The following is a 21,262-nucleotide window of genomic DNA, read 5'->3' as shown; positions in this document are numbered from 1 at the left end:
CTCTCTTCCACACCTTTAACCTCTCATACTCCCCCGTTCCCCCGTCCCGTCCTCTGCCCCACTTTTTGGCGAGCAGCCTCTCGCCCTGCGCCTCTGTTGGGTGACAGAAAAGCCATCCCTTTGATGAAGTTTTAATGGCCCGTCAGCTCGTCTCTGCGTCTATAAATAGAGATGTGAGTCCACTTTGTTGGTGCGCAGGAAGTGAGGGGAATTCTCCAACTGTCAGCCCCGATTCTGTCATTTCAAAATCTCCAACGCCCTGCATTCACACGCAGCTGAGCCTGGCGTCGCGGCTGGGGACCTGACTTTTAACCTAATTGTCCAGAGTGTTGTGTTCCCAAGAATAATAATCATTTTTGTACATGTACAGTAAGCCAGAGTCACATGGAGAGGTGTTTTTGTTCGTGGAATGGAGGGATTTGGATTAACAGGAAATCACTGTTGATGATTATTATGGGGAAGATGTGGATTAAACTGTGTGGAACAAACACGGAGGTGGGAGGTGGAATAAAAACGGAGAGAGGAACCTTTTTCAGGACTTGACTGAATCCTTAGGACGCCTGTTTTGTAATACTGGATCTGTTTTGGGGGGTTGTCTCTTGTGCCTTTATTGAGAGGACAGTGGAGTTTGACTTGAGCTGCCTCCAGGACTGCAGACTCTGTACATGGGGCGCATGATTTCAACTCTGAGCTAAACTGGAGCTTAGCTTTGGGTCTATTTTTTAAGATTGGGTGCAAACATTTGGGAGAAACATATCTCTTCACATCCAGATGTCTGCAGACAGACGGATTCAGGAGGCAGGTGTTTGGATCTGGGTTAAGAGAGGATGGAGGGTGGAGGGTGGAGGGTGGGGGTGTGTTTGGGAGGTTGAGGTGGAGGGGTGAAGAGAGATTTTTAATTAATCCCTCTTAAGAGACGCTAACACTCGTGTCACTGCGACACAGATAAAACAAAGCAACACACACATACAGAAGATATTAAATATGCACTCAAAGTTTGAGAGCACACACACACACACACACACACACACACACACACACACACACACACACAGACACACACACACACACACACACACACACACACACACACACACACACACACACACACACACACACACACACACACACAGACTAATGCACTGTAACGGGCTGGTAATGAATAAAACAGCACAGTAAGGCCCCGTCAGCTGAGGATGAGGAGGAAATGTTGCTCCTCATTATGTCAACACAGCAGTTCAGAGGGAAGTCTGCGAGTGGAACGGTGAACATGAGAACTGTGTTAGTCTCAGAGAGCAGACCCAGACCTCTCCTATGTGGGTAAGTGGGACAGTTTAAGTGAAGGGTAGAGAGACTGTGAGGAGCTTGAACTCTGCAGAGGAAGCAGAGCACTGTGTCTTTACTGATCCGGTCCTGAACATGCCTCCATCAAGTACCCTCCCCTTCCGGTATGTAAGCACATTTGGAGTTCCTGAATTTCTTGAAGATTTCATGGGTGAAGACTTCCACTGCTTTCAGCAATGTGCAGTTTCTGTGCAGACATGTAGCTCCTTCTTTCACCGGCTGTTTTCACCATCCTGCCAGCTAACGAGATGAGCTCAGCCTACTGGTGCTCACTGATAAGAGACTATTGAGATGTACTGCCCAACTCCACTGCTGGGTCTTCTCAATGAAACAACACCCCACAAGATTTGTTTACACCACTGTTTTCACTGATTGTAAACCAGCTCAACTACATATCCCAGAATGCTTTGCACAGGAAGCAAGGTCTTAGTTATGCTGCTATAGGCTTAGACTGACACACTGGGATCCTGTCTTTCCCTCTCTCTCCTCTCTCTGTCTGTCTCTCACTTTAACTCTTCCTGTCCCATTAAAGTTACTAACCATAGACCTTTCTGGAGTCCCTGAGCTCCCTTGTCTCGTAGGTTCCTCTGGATCTCTGCTGTAGATTCCTTTATGGGTCTGTTATTCATCCTTTCTTTCTTTCCTTTTTCCTTTTATTCCTTTTTCCTTTCTTTCTTTCCCTCTTTGTTCTTCCCATGTTTCTTCATCCTTTATGTCTCCTTTCCTTCTATCATTTCCTTCCCCATTTCTTCTCCTCTTTTTCTTTCTTCTGGTCTCCCGCTCTTCTCTCTTTTCTTAGACCTTTCTGGAGTCCCTGAGCTCCCTTGTCTCGTAGGTTCCTCTGGATCTCTGCTGCTGTGGACGTGGTCCAGACTCCAGCTGCTACAACTACTACTATCCGTCTCCCCACTATCATCTCTCTCTCTCTCTTCATCTCCCTCTATCCCTCTCTCCAACACGGTCTCAGCAGATGTGTGTCTAACATGAGTCTGGTCCTGCTGGAGGTTTCTGCCTGTTAAAGGAAGTTTGTCCTTGCCACTGTAACTTGCTAAATGCTGCAAAGTGCTCTGCTCATGGTGGATTAAGATGAGATCAGACTGAGTCCTGTCTGGTAGATGGGACTGGATCTGATCCGGTCTGGATGCTGGGTTAATAATAGAACATAGAGTGCGGTCTAGACCGGCTCTGTTTGGAAAGAGTCTGAGGAGAATGTTTGTTGTGATATAAATAAAGATTGATCGATTGAGTTAAACTGATATTCTTCAGTCTTTAGAGAGCATGGAGACAAACAGGACTGAGCTTTCACAGCAGCATTCCTGGCTCATATCTCCTCTGGTGTTATGTTTCCACTCTGACCCTCTATGAATGAGGTAACAGTTTGCAGCGTGCACCTTGGACTGAATGTGTGCTGGCCCTTAATCCCTGAAATCCCTCATATTTCAGGGTAAATTCTGTTGCCAAATCCTCCTTCTGCAGTTTTACAGTTCAACATGGCCGTTTGAATAAATCTGCTGTGGCTTGAAGAAGACATCACGTGCATGAGGAGAGAGGATTCCCCCGGTCTGAGTAAACAGAAGAAAGACTGTGCACAAGGTTAGCAGAGAGAGTGTGTCCTGTGTGTGCACATCTGTCCGTGTGTGTGTGTGTGAGAGTGTGTGTGTGTGTGTCCACAGCTGGGGAGGAGCAGATCTGTGTGAATGGCATCTTTGTGAAACGGTCGATCTTCTCAAAAGGCTTCAGTTTCGGCGTATGTTTGTGTTCCCGGCTTTGTTCATTGTGAGCTCTGCAGCAACAAACAAACAGGCGCTGTGTTCAGGCGCCGCGGGAATCAAGACGCATTAACCCCCAAAGAGGAAAGCTCTGTGGTCCACACACCTAATCTGCTCCTGACATGCATGTAAGAGCTTCTGAAGCACACTGAAGACTTCTCTTTGAAGCTCCAACGTTAAAATGTTTCAGGAGCGTGAGTCAGGAGCAGCTCCGAGGTAATAAAAGGTCCTGGACTTGAATCCGATCAGACATAGCCCACTTTCCCCTGAACGCTCTGCTGAGCACCACCTGCATATAAAAAGGGCAGCAAACAAAGTTGTTGACCTACAACAGTCAACCTTGATAAAGGTGTCGCTGAGAGGAGAACTAATGAGACACTTTAGGGATTAAATCTCTCTGCAGGGCGAGGAGGAAGGCGCTAAAACAGGCCGATTAAAGAGGAACACACACATGAAGGAGAGCGGGGATCATAAACAAATATAACAGAGTGAGTTAAAGGGATATTTCAGTGTTTTTGAAGTGGGGTTGTATGAGTTACAGTACACTAGTGCTCCTGCAAGCTACAATGAGTGCTGGTGAGCTCTTCCCCGGGGGGATGACATGCAGCAGAGGGTCGAGTCCACTGTAGCCTCCAGCGCCCCAAATTTTGAGTTTTATGAGGAAATCTCTTCTCTGCATCTTGAGCATTAACTGGGTTACTTACACCTTTCATGAACTTGGCGTCATGCATCATATATCCTGACCTGAGTGTATCGTTACATCCTCATCCAAACAGTAAATCTAATCCCCTTTAACAAAGCTGGAACCTCAGGGAATAAATAAAGTCAAAGTTGAAGAGTAGAAACTGCAGTACCTAAAGCTGCCACTTGAGGCTGGCTTAAAGCAGCTCAACCCTCATCAGGCTTCATATCAAAGTACACAACTTCACAGCAGAGCTACTCACACACACAATGTTTGAGGACGTGCGTTATCAGGGACATGGTTACTTTGAGTTACAGGTACATGTCTGCTAACTCTTCAGACTGCTAAACGTGACCGTGCTGGAGATGTTGATGCCTTTGGGGTTTTTTCATGCAGTTATTGAACAAGAAATGTGTGCTTAAGCTTTTTTTAATGCTTCTTTTCCTCCTCTCTCCCGTCTCTATTTTTGTATCTCTCTCTCTCCTGGAGAATCAGCAGCCAGGTTCTTTATACGTCTTCATTCAGCAGCCATCAAACAGAGAGTCTCACTCTTTGAGAAATATGATGATAACTAGCTTCTCCACCAGCTGATGAAATCATCACAGGCCTGGACTTTGTTTCCAGACATTTGCCAAAGCTTCACGCTCTCTAGCTCGTCCAAAACACGATCACATCTGGCTCAAAGACAACAAAACAGTGACCTGAAGACCAACGTCAGGACTTTAGGGTTGCAGTTCAGAAACCAGGCTAAATAAACTAGGGCAATGGTAGCATCATGCAACATATTGCACCAATTGTTCCAAAATTCAGCATCAAACACCTCCCAAAAAATCCACCAGCCCTGAACATGAATGAGCTGAAGCTGTCACAGGATTTAGACCATCACCCCCACTCTCTGGGACTCATCCAGACTCAGATGTTGCATAAATCATAAATCATGCCCGGATGTCCTACTGAGATTTCACCAGAACACCGAACACATGCGTCTAAATCTGAGGTTATGAAGACCTCCTCCTCCTGAATCTGGCAGATATAAAGCTCCACTTGCACGCGTCATGCCAGACGCTTCATATTCCACAGGCAATATGCTTCCAAGTCACCTACAGCGTGCGGGATGGGACAGGGAGCGGAAAGAGCCCCCGCTACGTGATGGAGTGGTTGAGCTGGCATGATGGTAATGGACGTGGAAAGCAGATTAAAAATGATGATGGCAGAAGGGCTGAGGGGATAAGAGGTCCATTCTATAACGCAGATGATTATCCTCTTTACTGATGCTGTTGATTACGATAGCACGGCTCATAAAAACGCTAAACAGGAAGAGGAGAGGAACACAGTTTTACAGGTCTGACTTGTTTAAAAAGACTGTTAGTGGATTCAGAGTGTCTCAAGGTTGCAGACTCATCAGTTGATTTTGAACTTCCTCTGGGAGTTTTAATCTGGTTATAGAACAGACTGAAAGTGACTCTGATGACCTCTTTGACCTAAAAAAACAAACAAGACTGTGAGCAACAAAACTGATGATCCCTATGTTGTATTATGTGATGCCTGTAAGCACTGTGAGGGGTAGGTGTGAGACAATCAACAGCACGGCTAAGAAGCTAAAATTGTATAAATCTAAATTGTATTTTATCTTCATTTATCTATTTTTAATTTAATTTAATTTAATTTTTCTTTTCTTTCTTTTTTTTATTTATTTAATTTAATTTTTTTAATTTGTTTTTATTTAATTTAATTTAATTTTTCTTTTCTTTCTTTTTTTATTTATTTTATCTTATTTTTTTTATTTCCTCTTTTTATTTTTTTTATTTAATTTAATTTATTTTTTTTGCTTTTTTTAATTTAATTTTTAATTTATTTTCTTTATCTTATTCTATTTGTTTTTATTTTATTTCATTTTATTTTTATTTTTAATTTAATTTAATTCAATCTAATTTAATTTAATTTAATTTAATCTAATTTAATTTAATTTAATTTAATTTAATTTAATTTAATTTGACTTATTGAAACTTCTTCTTGATTTATGTCTGGGTTGCTGTAACAACTGAATTTCCCCCCCGGGGGATCAATAAAGTAATATCTTATCTTATCTTAAAATCTGGTCTCCGGGGCGCTGGTGGCCTAGCGGTCTTAGCGCCCCACATACAGAGGCTATAGTCCTCGTCAGTGAGGTTGCCAGTTCGACTCCCTGCCGGTCAACCATTTCCTGCATGTCTTCCCCTTCTCTCTACTCCCCTTATTCCTGTCTCTCTTCAGCTGTTCTATCATTAAAGGCCAAAAAGCCAAAAATAAAGAAATGAATAAAGAAAATAAAATCTGGTCTCCATGCACAGATAAGAGATATCACCTGGTAGCCTGGTTAAACTGACAAGTAACCAGTCCACCAGAGCCTGTATGAGGGACCAGCACAGGCATGTGGACTTTAACCTGAAAGGAGGACTGAAGGCTGGTGGTGCTAGCTCTGCAAGTGTTAGCCTCACCCAGCAAACCTATTTGACATTGTTAACATGTAGACTCTGGGATTCTTCTTGATATTGATGTCTTGAGTTTGTTCCTACATTAGGGTTAGGACTAGTTGGTTATTTGATAGGACTGGAAACTTGGAGGGCAGAGAGCGGGAAGAAGACACAACAAATCCCTTGATTGTCTCCAAACTGCACAGACCTCTGCTGACCGCCAGAACCAAGAGATTCAACCACAGCTCTCTGGTCTTAGCTTCCTGAATGTTTTAGAACTGATGTTAAGATTTTACTGATTACTTTCAAAGCTCTACATGGACTTACTCTGAGCTACATAGCAGACCTCTTAGGACCTTACGAGCTGACCCGTGCATTGAGATCCTCAGGCAGACGTTTATTGTGCATTCCAAATACAGAAATGAAAACTAAAGGGGACAGGGTGTTCACAGTGAGGGGTCCGACCCTATGGAACCATCTCCCTGAGGAGATCTGGTCTGCTGAGTCAGGGAGCTTCTATCGCACATACTTCTATCACAGAGCCTTTCCTGATTTTAACTGGATTGCATTTTATTTTATTTTAACTGTCTTAAGAAATAGATTTTAATAGAATTGTTTTCCTTTAGAGTTTTTTGGGGGATTTTATGTTTTTTAAAATATGTTTGATTTCTGTATCTTGCCTTGTGTGATTTTATGAACTCCCTGTTTTATTTTGCTGCCCGTGTGAAACACTTTGTAACTTGGTTTTTAAAAAGTGCTCAACAAATAAATTATTGTTTTATTATTTACTACACGCAGCAAATGGTCCCGGCCGGGAGTCGAACCGGCGACCTCAGCGACGAGGACTGTAGCCTCTGTTTATGGGGCACACTTAGACCGCAAGGCCACCAGCGCCCTGACAGAATTTGAATTTGGATTGAAATAAAAAGTAAATTAGACGCTTCAGGACGTCCCTACACAAACAAAGATGGCACACTATGCAGTCAGACTCTGTATCTCTTCAGAAGTCTCCTTCTCCAGTCTCGTCTGCGGACTTCCCCTCCGTGAGTCCTTCATCCTTTTCATTAATAACTATTTATCCTCCTCCTGTTACACCCCACTGTGCATTACTGCTGCTGTATTAAAAGAGCAAACTCACAATGGAACCTGGCTGCTATTTGTGCCTCAGTATCCCACTGTTCCAGCAGCTCAGCCTCAGAGAGTTAAAGAACAACAATGGCTCCAGTTTGGGTTTCGTTTTGAAGGCCTGGCTTGTTGTCTGCTCTCCTCCTCGGCGGGTAATAATAGCTCGGTTTTCTTCCTGCTCCGTCGTACTTTGTGGCCTCTGGGCCGACAGAACAGACAGTCCACTGTTCGGGGTGGCATCGTGGGTTCATCGCTGCACCTATGAGGGTCTGTCCTCCTCTTAAACCCAACACCAGAACACACAGACTATCACATGACCACAGAGCGGTGGTGGGGTCTTACACGCCCCGGGGTGCAGCCACAAACACGTTACACAAAAAGCTACAGAAAATGGAAAGAGCAGTTCATGCATTAGTTTCCTCTGGGCTGGATTAATGCAAGTCCCTTTAATAAGGTTTCCAAAGACATTTCATCTGGTCTGAAGTGCTCCACGTGTGAGGACCAAAAACTAGGAAAAGAGGTCACTCCTCCCAAATCAGCTTCTCCACACTGGCTCCCTATGAATAGAATTTAAAATCCTTCTTACAAACAAAGCTCTTAATGGTCAGGCAGCATCATATCTTACAGAGCGCTTAGTGCCCCATTACCCTCTGGAACAATGCACGTGCAGGATGCAAGCCTGCTGGGGCACATAAAGTCTCCAACAGTAATATGGGAGGTAGAGCATTCAGTTATCATCACCTTCTCCTTGGGAATCATCTCCTATTGAAGTTAGTGAGGCAGACACCCTCCTTATATTCAAGATGAGGCTTCAAACTTTCCTTTTTGATGAGGCTTATGGTTAGGACAGGCTCAGGCTTTACTTAGACCAACCCTTAGTTTCTCTGCTATAGGCTTACACTGTTTCTGGACTTGATAGGTTGATCTTATTTTGTATGCATCCATGTCGTGTTATAGCTTTGGTAAGGGGTTTTTCACTCTGTTATTTCTCAGGTTCTTGCAGATAATGGATCAGCCTGTTAGCCTTGACGTGCTGAGCTCCGCCTGCTACCTTTACTGTTCTCAAGTGTTTTTTTAAAGTTATATTTTTGGGCTTTTTCACCTTTATTTGATAGGACAGCTGAAGGGAAACAGGAACTGTGGAGAGTTGAGGGCGAGGGAAGACATGCAGCAAACGGTCACAACCAAGAGCCAGCGGCACCCCTACAGTTATCAATTCTGCATGTATAATCATCATTATACATTCTTGTTGCTGTCTCTAGATCTGTTTGTCTCTCTCTGTCCTTCTCATTTCTTCTATCTCACTCTCTATCTCTTTTTCTTGGAGGAGGATGCACGTCTACTAATGAGTCTGGTTCTGCCTGAGGTTTCTACCTGTTAGAGGGATGTTTTTCTTGGTGGTGCAGTAATGTTTGGTCTCTTAAAACAGGGGTTCCCAAAGTGGAGGTCAGGAACCCTTGGGGGGTCGCAAGATGCCTTCCAAAAAACAATAAAAGAAGGATCTAAAGTAACATATTTATCCTTTTTTAAAAAGAACATATCCAAAACTTGTAGCTCAATTTTAGAATGGTCTTCTTTACTTTATTGCCACATGACCCTTAAGAATATTATCCTGCTCTAGCCTTCTTTACATTTCAAAGACATATGTGGGTTTTTGGATTGGCCTACTAGTTCTTGCATCCAGCTGGGAGCCGAACCATCTCAGGACAGCGGGGGTCTCCAGTCTCTTGGACTGATATTCTGGGGGGTCGTGGAATGACAGTTTGGGAACGCCTGTCTTAAAACACAAAACGTACAATCTAGCCCTGTTCTAACTTGTGTTGTGATTTGGCAATATGGAAATACAAACTGATTGATTGTTTCCTGACAGTTTTCTTGAATAGTCAACAACTCACCAAAACTTTGAGTCAGTGTTTTAGAGAACCAGTATCCAAGTGAAATCCCTCATCCATTAAAAAGGAGAGATTAAACACTTCAGAGTGGATGATTTCAGAATCAATCAGCTCTACGTTTGTTCCATCTGTTGATTAATCACTCCACCATGACCTGTTTTCACCTCTGTTTTTACCTCGGAGTGTTTTTACCTCTGAGTGTTTTTACCTCGGAGTGTTTTTACCTCTGAGTGTTTTTCCTCTGTGTTCTATGAAACAGGCCTAACACCACAGCGTAAGCTATTTCACAAGCCCTGCTGAGCCCCCGCGCCCAGCGCCATTAGAAAACCACTTTGGCCCTGAATCAGTGCTCAGGTCTCGAGCAAACACACGGCGGCTGTGTCGCTGCAAACCCTCCGTGACCCCACTATCCCAGAGTCACTCTGAGAAAACATCACTCCCAGATTTAAATATCTGACACACGGTTCCCACAACGAGACGCCAGTTTCCTCACTTATTGTTCCACGCAAAACATTCTTCATCCTGTAATACAACAATCCCTTTAAGCCCGAGAACACTCCCTCAGCTCGCTGAGGAAAGACCGGACTGTAGGCGAACACAAGCAGCCATTATAACCAGCAGTGTGTCGGTCCTTCACCAGTTTCCCAGTTGCATGTCTGGTTTTATCTTCCTGCTCTCCTCTTGGCCTGGTATCAGTGATTACTAATCCTCTGAAAGCCTGATGGAGGGCTGGCATAAAGAGAGAACAGCTGGTGTTGGTGGTCAGCTGAACGGGTCCAGGGCTGGTGAGGGGGTCAGGAGGAGCTGGCAGCGCCGCGAGCCTGAGTGGTAATTTAGACTTTGTTTTTTTTCTACGCTGGCGTTTAAGATGCCGGGCGTGGACGGTGTCTCCTCCGGGTTTATTGATGAACGCCATTAAACTGTCCCATTAATGCTTTAAAGCTGGAGTGCAGCAGTTATAAGCTCGTCTGCTGGTGTGTCTGAGAGGGAGACGGTGTAATCCTGGAATCAGGCAGGAGGGCCTGGATGTTGGGGGGTTGACTCCCTGTGTGTGTGTGTGTGTGTGTGTGTGTGTGTGTGTGTGTGTGTGTGTGTGTGTTGGTGACTCCGGGGACTAATGCCACCCTCCTGGGAGGTCAGACACACAGTGAAGTCCACAGTCTCTTAATCCTATTATCCTTCCCAGCAGCTGGAGACACACATTGTGGAGGGCGTGATGCTCGACTACACCGTGTATTATAACACATTATGACTAGGCAGAGTTGAAGACTTGATTCTGATTGGTCTACTGATATTTCTTCTGCTATGAAGGACTCATGATCTGCAGCAGGAAGGATGTAACATTTGACAACTTGTTGTTTTAGCTCAGGAAAGAAGAGCAAAGACAAAAAGGTGTGGATGTAAAGAAAGAGAGTGTAAAGAAGACAAACAGCTGGAGGTGAAAGCAGAGAAAGCTTCAAACTGAAAGGTCAGATAAGACAACATCATCTTTACACCCTGAACCAACAGCATGGGGACAATGAAATTCTAGAAAAAAAACGCTGCCGCTCAACTTTACTCCCATCTCACCAGCAACAACCTCTATGAACAATTCCAGTCCGCTTTCTGTCCCCACCACAGCACAGAACCAGCCCTCATCAAGATCACTAACCACCTCCTCATGGCAGCTGATCTCCAAAGTTTGATCTCCATCCTCATCCTCCTCGATCTGAGTGCGGCCTTCGACACCATTTCTCACCCCATCCTCCCGGTTTCACTCCTACCTCACAGGCCGCACTCAGTTCATCCAACTCAAATCCTTCACTTCACAACCTTCCCCCGTCACTTCAGGCGTACCCCAGGGCTCTGTCCTGGGGCCCCTCCTCTTCATCATCTACCTTCTCCCACTCGGCAATATCTTCCACAAATTTGGCATCAACTTCCACTGCTTCGTGGATGACACCCAGCTCTACCTGTCCAGTAAACCCGACTCCACTCTCCCACCCTCCTCCCTCACCCTCTGCCTCTCTGAGATCAAGTCCTGGTTCACCTCCAACTTCCTTCAACTCAACAGCAATAAAACAGAACTCCTCCTTATAGGCACCAAATCCACCTTTTCCAAAGCCGACAGTTTCCCCCTAACCAGAGACAACTCAACAGTGTCCCCCTCCCCTCAGGTAAAGAGTCTGGGTGTCAGTGTCCCCCTCCCCTCAGGTAAAGAGTCTGTGTGTCAGTGTCCCCCTCCCCTCAGGTAAAGAGTCTGGGTGTCAGTGTCCCCCTCCCCTCAGGTAAAGGGTCTGGGTGTGATCCTCCACAGCTCACTTTCTTTCCACTCTCACATCAATACCATAACCCGGTCTGCATACTTCCATCTATGCAACATCAACCGTCTCCGTCTCCTCACCCCTCACACCACTGCTGTCCTGGTCCACAGTCTCGCCTCCTCCCGTATTGAATACTGTAACTCACTCCTCTTCGGTGTCCCTCACAAATCCCTCCATAAGCTTCAACTGGTCCAGAACTCTGCAGCCCGCATCATCACCAGAACCCCCTCCTTTCACTACATCACCCCCGTCCTCCAGCAGCTCCACTGGCTCCAGGTCAAACTCAGAATCTCCTTCAAAATCCTCCTGTATACTTTTAAGGCCATCCACAACCTCAGAAACCTTCTTTTGTTTGTTTCTATCTATCTATCTATCTATCTGTCTGTCTGTCTATCTGTCTGTCTGTCTGTCTGTCTGTCTATCTATCTATCTATCTGTCTGTCTGTCTATCCATCTATCTATCTATCTGTCTGTCTGTCTGTCTGTCTATCCATCTATCCGTCTGTCCGTCCGTCCATCCATCCATCTATCTATCTATCTATCTATCTATCTATCTATCTATCTATCTATCTATCTATCTATCTATCTATCTATCTATCTATCTATCTATCTATCTATCTATCTATCTATCTATCTATCTATCTATCTATCTATCTATCTATCTATCTATCTATCTATCTATCTATCCATCCATCCATCCATCCATCTATCCATCTATCCATCTATCTATCTATCTATCTATCCATCCATCCATCCATCCATCCATCCATCTATCCATCCATCCATCCATCCATCCATCCATCTATCCATCCATCTATCTATCTATCTATCTATCTATCTATCTATCTATCTATCTAGGCCAAACCGTGACCCTGAAAGGATCTGTTTAATGTGAGGACTAACATGTAAGGATTCTGATTTCAGAGGTCATCAGAGCTGTGGTAGGATAATGTGCAACAACCTCCATGACCAGATAAGACCCTGCAGCTGTAACAGCCTCCTCACTGAGCGTCGTCTCTGACTGACACCGGGACACTTCTGGACGTGAGTGCGCTCAGACGCCATTAAAGAAATGGAGCAGGTTTCCTCCGCTCTCTTCAGATGATCAATAAAAAAGTCATTTGGACCCGAAGCGCTCCTTTTGACTCGCTGATAATAAGTACAGGAAACCAACACAAATAAAGAATTCATGAGAGGACAGCTCGCTCACACTGAGCGTTACACTATCAGCTCAGTGCAGAGCTCACATCCCCGGCAGGAGACTTGATTTACACTCCTTCAAACCATTCCACAGAGAGAGAGGAGAGAGGAGGAGGAGAGAGGAGGAGGAGGGAGCGCTCATTTAGGAGACTGAGATAGAGAGAGCAGAGAAGCTCTAATGGTTACACTTTACACTGATGGCCTCCCTCTGTGGATGTATGGATAATGTACTCTAACAGAGGGAGGAGGAGGAGAGAAGGAGAGGGAGAGAGGAGCGGGTCATTTCAGCTGTTCCCCTCTCTGACCTCCAACAGAACGAGTGTGAACATCAGAGCGGCCTGACGGCGTGTTCAGGAGGAATAAAGAGAGCCATCAAACTCCGACAGACCTCTTGATCTCAATCAGCCCCCCGTCTGCTGAACCCTCGTCACTGTCACAGACTGGAGGATGAATTATTCACCGCAGGCAGGAGGCGGCTCCGCTGCAGCTCAGGCCACCGTCAGGGTGTTATAAAATCAGTCATGAGGCTGCGAGCGTGTAAATGTGTCAACAACAGAGCAGAGAGGGAGGCGTGGAAACGTCTCCAGAGCTCCTGCAGGGTCGCAGTGATTTCACACTAAACTAGACTTCCAAGATATTCACACATCCTCTGAACGCACTCTCAGGGGGAGGAGCTTAAATGCTGCGTTCCAGGGTTGCAGATTGTAAACGTGTGAGGAACGTAGAAGTGTTTATCTCTTCCTGAATGATCAGAGACGTAACAGACGCCTGATAGTCAAATCTGGAAGGATGAGGATCCATATTTCAGGGATAAACAAACATGTGATGACGTGTTTCCTGAAGCATCATCACAGTAAAATAACCAGGAAAGATCTCATTGTGTTTCTTCACTAGTGCTTCTCCTCTTCCTTATATATATATATATTCTTTAATGCATTTATTAGGACAGCTGAAGAGAGACAGGAAACACAGGGAGTAGAGAGAGGGGGAGGACATGCAGGAAACGGTCGCAGCCGGGAGTTGAACCAGCGACCTCTGCGACGAGGACTGTAGCCTCTGTATGTGGGGCGCTCAGACCTCTTTTCTACTGAGGCAGTTTCAGTTTCTTGCAGCAGCTTTGAGGTGTGTTGAGTTTTAGAGCATGTGGTATTCAAAGATATCAAAGTTTTTAAAACATGCAGAGCACAAATACCAGAAAAGAAAAGACTGCTGTGCAAAACTGCTGAATTTTTAAAGTCTGAAATAAAAACCTGAGCTGAAATAATCCTGATGGTGCGATCTTGAGTCAGAGTCAGGGACCACACATTGTATCTAAAAGCCTGCAGAGCCACCAGGGAATGACTTCTGAGGTAATTAGGCTTTGTAGTTGCATTATGGGAAGTCTAGAGCCAGACTTTCATCGATGTGTCGCACGCCAAAGTCCCTCCAGTGAAACCCGAGCTCCCTGTGTTACCTCATTAAACGATCTGCCCGTGTTTACTAGAAGCTTTTCAAGGATTCATCAGCTGTGGAGACGCTGCACACGGGGGCCGGAGCGGTGGACTCCACGGCACAGCTTTCCCAGAAGCTCCGTCCCAGTTCATGGAAACAAATAAAGGTCAACAAGGAAGCCGGAGTTTACTCACAACAAATCAACGGGTGATTCAGCGGCAGAGAGATCCTGAGCGACTGAGTTCTGAGGGAACGAGGGATCTCTGAGAGCCGCTCTCTTTAAGGAGAGACAGGAAGTGTTAGTGGTTATGTAGTCACACATCACGGTCTTCATTCAGCTGCAGAGCTGACGTGGTTTTTATTCACTTAAGGTCATAAAAATGTTCATTTATTGGGATCATTTTTCAGTTGTAAAGTATCCACTGTATTATTTTAACCACACAGGTTTCTCTCCTGACATGAGCCGAGCTGAACCGGCCTCCTTTAAATTTTAAAACCCCGCTCCACCACATCCTGGAGTACCGGTAACCCAACACCTCCAAACCAGACCCGAGGCTGCTACACTACGAAACACCTTCCATGACTCACCCCTGACTTCGCCTGAGGGCGAGCAGCGTGTCACACACTGGAGGTCAGTTTACCGGTTGTAGAGGATTATCTGCAGGAACGAAGAACCAGTTCTCCTGCAGGAAGAAACGACTGCATGCTCCTCTTTCAAATATCTCTCTGTGCAGACTCTATCTGTCAATATCACGCGGCAACTTTCAAAACAAACTGGGAAACAAGTGAGGTATGTGGACCTCGAATGAGACCAGGCAAGGAGAGTGTTTTGCAAGATGTGCATTGCATCATGGGAACTGTAGTCGACCCAATCCAGGGACTTAAAACTAGCATACTTCTGTGGGGCGCCGTTTGTAAAGTTGTGCACACTGAAAATAAAAGATACAGTTCTCCATATTTAGCTCCAAAACATCATAAAAATGTAAAGTCAATTTTTAAAAGTCACTTTAAAGAGACAGAACGGACCCAGTCTATAATACGGACAAGCTAAGCTGCTATTGCTAAGTCTGTTTCCCTTTAAGAAGCTTTGATTTTAGTATTTCTGCTCAGCAGCAGTTTGCATCTGCATATCAGCTAAATATTAAGGATCACAGAGCAACATTTAACATTTACATTTAACATCTAACATTTAGATTTAACATTTTTTATATGTTAATAACATTTAGATTTAGATTTAACATTTAGATTTAGATTTAGATATATATTTAACTTTTGGATTTAGATTTAACACTTAAATTTAGATTTAACATTTAGTTTTAACATTTATATCTAGATTTAACATTTAGATTTAGATTCAATATTTAGATTTAACATTTATATTCATCTATGAACATTTAGATTTAGATTTAACATTTAGATTTAACATTTAGATTTAACATTTAGATTTAACATTTTGATGTAGATTCAACAATTAGATTTAACATTTAGATTCAGATTTAACATTTAGATTTAGATTCAACATTTAGATTTAACATTTATATTCATCTATGAACATTTAGATTTAGATTTAACATTTAGATTTAACATTTTGATGTAGATTCAACATTTAGATTTAACATTTAGATTTAGATTTAACATTTAGATTTAACATTTAACATTTAGATTTAACGTTTAGATTTAGATATATATTTAACATTTATATTTAGATTTAAGATTTAGATTTAATGTTGAACATTTAGGTTTATATTTATATTTAACATTTAGATTTAGATTTATTATAACATTTAGATTTAGCATTTATATTTATATTCAACATTTATATTTAGGTTTATTTTTATATTTAACATTTAGATTTATATTTAACATTTCTATTTCTATTTCTATTTTTATTTCACATTTAGATTTAGATTTAACATTTAGATTTAGGATTATTTTTATATTTAATATTTATATTTATATTTAACATTTATATTTAGGTTTATTTTTATATTTAACATTTATATTTATATTTAACATTTAGATTTAGGTTTATTTTAATATTTATATTTATATTTATATTTAACATTTATATTTATATTTATATTTAACATTTATATTTATATTTAACATTTAGATTTAGATTTAACATTTAGATAAAGAGTTAACAGTATTACTATCTTAAATATATTGGTGGCATGAAAAATAAATGTTAAAAAGGTCAAGTATTGCTCTAAATGTGATAAAAAGTAACTTAATAACATGTTTTAATATTTTGGAGCTGTATGTGGAGAAATGATATTTCATGTTCTGTAAATTTATCAGTCTTTGCAAAAAAAAAACCAACATAATGAAAATGTGACGATGCATCACTTTTCCTCCTGTCATCACAGATACCATCAAGGTCATTAAAAACAACCATCAATGTTAAATCTGGTGTTGTTCTGATGGGATCCTGCTCTCAGCTCCAACATGCACATCAAATATAAACTTTCTATAAACTTTCTATAAACTTTCTATAATATTAGAAACACTCTGAATAGAAGGAAGCAGAGTTGGTGAACTCACTTGTAGCTCGTTGTTGTTGGCCATCATGTGCAGCTCTCAGTGAGGTTCAGAGGCCAGAAGCAGACTGCTCTCAGAGAGGGTTCCTGACTTTCTGCAGTCAGATCATTGTAGGAACACCAGCTGAGATCCTCCTGGCTTTGATAGAGACAGTCCGGCCCTGGAGGTCCTGTTGGTGGACAGAAACAGACACTTTATAGTCCAGGTGGAGGTGCAGGTGGAGGTGCAGGTGGGTGCAGCTGAGGACTAAAATGTGAGCACAGAGGCGTTTGGAGGCTACAGAGAGGAGGAGGAGGAGGAGGAGGAGACCATCACCTCTTGGACTCTGATCCGCATCACGCAGTGCAGTCTGACCTGTTGTAGTCTGGGATCCGCTGCAGCAGCAGACTGAGTTCTCATCATCAGGGTGAAAACCACTTTAAAGGAAACCGGAAACCCTCCAGGACTCAGCGCCGGACTCTGAGACCATGTTTCCCCCGCGGCGGTGCACCCTGGCTCGGCTCTGAGGAAAGCTGAGAGCCGGTGAGAGATGAGGAGGAGGAGGAAGAGGAGGAAGAGGAGGAGGAGGAGGAGGAGGGCTCAAAGTGAAGGCTGTGCGTTTATGAGACACAACATCCGGTTCAGAGTTTCAAAATAAAGCTGGTCATAGTGTGTAGAGGTAAAACTAACGATTTTAATGTGAAGATAAGTATTGTATTAAACCGAATAGGTAAATGAATAATTACCGGCTATATACCTACGGAAAAGGATTAGGGCCACTGAAAAAAACAATAAATGAGGGTCCAATGTATTTTTTTTCTGTTTTTGTTCTGAGAAAAAAATCTGAATTCTTAGTTTTTCTCATAATAATAATAATAATAATATTGATTTTAATATTAATAATAATAATAATAAAAAAAATAAAAAAAATATATTAGACCTTAAATTTTTTTTCAGTGGATTAAAGTCAGAATTCTGTAAAAAAAAAAAAAAAATATATATATATGTATAATTTATTTTCAGTGGCCCTTATCCTCTTTTATAAAATAATGGAGGATTCCCATTTCAGCGTTAATAGACAGCCGGTGTTAGCATGTAGCCTACTGTTGAAGCAGTTAGCCTACAGTTAGCCTACAGTTACCCACAGATTAAGATAACAGGGTTGTAGTATGAGAAAATACTTACTGCATTGTCCACAAAGGCCCCAAAAAACAAACTTTAATGAAGTAACAATACGTCTAACTGACAGATTAACTACAGATAATAGTTTTAAGGAGGATTTGTGAGGTTCGTTGTAAGCTAACATCCGGGTAATTCAGCTAACGGTCGTTATTTAAACACTTAAACTCAGCAGGCCTCACACACAGAGCAGCCCTGACACTGAATATATATAATATTACAGAAATGAAGAGTTTAAAGAGCTTAAATGTTTGTTAGTTTAATTTCCAGGTCCACACATTGTTGCTTTGGTGAGAATTTACTTGATAAAGTGGAATTGTAAGGCCAGACACATAAAAATTTGAGCATTAAATTACCTTTTTTTTTAACTATAGCTACAGTGTATAGACTTTTATGAATATTTGTAGAATTAAAACAAATTTTAAGTGAATATTTACCCTTCATCTCTGCTCTAATGACTACCATTAGTCTATTTTCTTTGTTTTCTGTGTGCTCTTATTTTGAAACCATCACCTCACTTCCGGTGTGTGCTCTTTGTTTGGAGCTTGACTCACCTGAGTGCGCAGATCTCTGCAGCAGCAGCAGCAGCAGAGCGCCCTCCTGCTTCAACCTGAGACCTGTTGATCACTGAGCAGCATTTTGGCCTTTTTAGAAGACTAACTACGAAAATTAATGTAATTTATTAAATGAAACCCATCACTGTAAGCCTTATTATTTACTAAAGGACATATGCATGATAATAAACATGTAAAGGGATGAGAAAATGTGAAATATCCTGAAAAAGGAGCATTAATTCAATGTTTTCCTCTCCTATAATGACATAATCACACCTTAATGAAAAACCTGAGGCAGGGTCACTTAATGATGAAGCTTGTTGAACCCAGGTAATCATTTAAAAGTGCAAATTCTGCTTACAGTGATATAAATATAAATATAAAACACCACAGAGGTCATTCTCATGTATAAAGTTATTCCCTGCACGTCTTTATTCAATGAGAATGCAATGGCGCCCCCTGCTGGTGACTTTGTGCACTGCTCTTTGCTTAAATTCTGTTTATGCTGGAATAAAACAAAAGTACTGATTCTTTTAAATCAAGTTTGTAGCTGAGAGTTTAACACCTGAAGTAACTTTAACTTAAGCTACATGTTCTTTGAGTCTTAGGCTTCCTGTGTAAAATATATTAATATTGTCTTCTTCTTTGGTCTTCTGCAGGTTATAATAAAGTCAAAGTAAAACATGAAGATGTCCTGAAGAGCTGAGATAAGAACATGCTCTTTTTAAAACTCAGAAACTCTCTTTCTAAGCTGTGAGTCAGTCTCTTATTGATCAACGTACCTCAGGGTTTGGATGTGAAATGTGAAATGAAAGCTGCTGATATAACTACACCAGGATCTCATCTTGACCCTGCCTCCCTTGTCTTCTTCTAATATCTAGCTGCAGACTCTTCTTGGTTGGAGTTGCTCTGGAAGGTTGGAGCCCACTTGATAACCTCAGGTGTGCTGGTTCTCGCTCCCCACCTGTCCTTTCTGTCTCAGGGTTTGGGGGACATCAGGAGCATAGACTGTAAATAAACTCATCAGTAGAGGGCGTAGTGGGGCGGGTATCTTCACTGAAGTGCTCATCCTGTCTTTCAGCACACTTACCTTGTGTTGATCTCACATCTGAGTAAAAGCTGCTGTTTTTACCTGGATGATGACGTCGCTTTTCAGACTTTGAAACAATTAAATATGTGCATGATAAAATCAAATATGTCAGAAGTTAACTGAAGTAATCTTAACATGTCTGTATCACTTTTCTTTAATGAATTAACTTTACATCAGAGTGAACTGGAAAAACTGTGAGTGCTGTTTGTTTCAGTGTCTCTGGTGATCATTCTTTCGTTGTTGTTGTTGTTGTTGTTGTTGTTGTTGTTGTTGTTGTTGTTGTTGTCGGTGTGTGTCTCTCCATCTGGGCTGAACACCTTCACCTTTCATGCATGACATGTCAGTTAAATAACAACATGTAGTACTTCTATAAGTCACTTTCTCATCTTGTCATGTCAGGTGAAGCAGGAAATAAAGCTTAGACTTTAATATGCATGAAGTCGTCCGGATGGTAGCGCCTCCTAATGGTTTTCAACAGTACAGCCCCTGGAGCCGGTTACACCTAGAGGGATGAAATTTGGCGCACAGATCCGCCTTCCTGAGACTTAAAAAAAGGTCTCTTAACTTCATGGTGAAATCTCAACAGGAAGTCCGACATTATGGGAGAAAAATCAAGTAAATTTGGTGATTTTCTTGGATTACCTCCTTCAAGGAACTTCATCCGATCCACTTCTAAAATCAATCCATCAATCTGAGTTTATTTGTAAAGTGATTTTCATACAATGATGTTGTAACACAAAGTGCTGTACATAAAATAATAAAAACAGAATGAATTTTAAAAATAAAAATAAGAAGACCCCCAAAATCCCAATCCCAACCCACAATCCATGTGTAAACTGAAGAACAGACGATATGCAAATAATAATAATAATAATAATAATAATAATAATAATAATAAAGAGAAATTTAATAATACAAATAAAAATAAATAAATGAAAAAGAAAAAATAAGTTGCTGAACAAACTGAGGAAACACTGGAGGAAAATTAAAATGTTAAAACTCAACACAAGAAATTAAACCCACCAAAATCAAATGAATTAATAAGAACACTAAAATATTAAACCAGTAAAAAAAACTAAGATGCTACACTAAAAGTAAAACAGAATAAAATATTAAAATGCTGAGAAGTAATCTGTAAAAACCAAAACCTTAAAATGATAAGATCAAATTAATACAAAAAATAAAACAATGAAATAATAATATAGAAATAATACAAAAATAACTGAATACATATTATGTGTCTATATTAATTTAAAATAAGACAGTGAATACAATTTTAAGTAGATAATAAATAGATGAATAAATAAAGTAAGAAGGACTAAGACTCAGTTTAAAGAGTTACTATAAAAGGTCGGTCTTGAGTTTGCTTTTAAGATGTCGATTCTTTGATGTAGATCTCTGTTCTAACTTTTGGTACATTACATGTCCACCAATGTTCACTCCTCTGTAAAGAGCCTTGGAGTTCATTTTGACAGTGCCTTCAAATTTAGGAAACAAATCTCTTCTGTGGTTCAGTCCAGCTTCTTCCAGCTGAGACTCATAGTGAAGGTGAAGGCATATCTCCCTCCTAGGGATCTAGAGAGAGTTGTACACGCCTTTATTACGGCTAGGCTTGATTATTGTAATTCTTTGTATGTGGGCTTAGACATGGCGTCTATTCAGCGCCTGCAGCTTGTACAGAATGCGGCAGCTCGCCTCCTGACTGGCAGGAAAAAGAGGG

At 41.7% G+C, this 21,262-nt stretch overlaps 1 protein-coding gene across 4 annotated transcripts in view; it reads right to left on the bottom strand.

Moving 5' to 3' along the window:
- LOC117832711 (serine/threonine-protein kinase N1-like) overlaps positions 1-18,726 on the bottom strand; it is a 51,097-nt gene extending 32,371 nt beyond the window's left edge. Inside the window, exons 1-3 of one of the 4 annotated variants that reach the window (XM_034711951.1) lie at positions 18,453-18,726; positions 17,056-17,252; positions 16,744-16,909 (exon numbers count right to left, since the gene is read on the bottom strand). In XM_034711951.1, the coding sequence (XP_034567842.1) occupies positions 16,744-16,770 (27 nt within the window). In that variant the 5' untranslated portion in view covers positions 16,771-16,909; positions 17,056-17,252; positions 18,453-18,726. Of the gene's footprint in view, positions 1-16,743; positions 16,910-17,055; positions 17,253-17,904; positions 18,037-18,335; positions 18,387-18,452 lie in introns of those variants that run through there. The other 3 variants (XM_034711949.1, XM_034711950.1, XM_034711952.1) reach the window with 3 other exon arrangements.
- Between the last annotated feature and the right edge of the window lie 2,536 nt (positions 18,727-21,262).

The sequence above is a fragment of the Notolabrus celidotus genome, chromosome 20 (genome assembly GCF_009762535.1).
Source record: "Notolabrus celidotus isolate fNotCel1 chromosome 20, fNotCel1.pri, whole genome shotgun sequence".
In the NCBI taxonomy this organism is placed as follows: domain Eukaryota; kingdom Metazoa; phylum Chordata; class Actinopteri; order Labriformes; family Labridae; genus Notolabrus; species Notolabrus celidotus.
The sequence above is the reverse complement of the archived record's forward strand: the minus strand, read 5'-3'. Positions and strand labels throughout refer to the sequence as shown.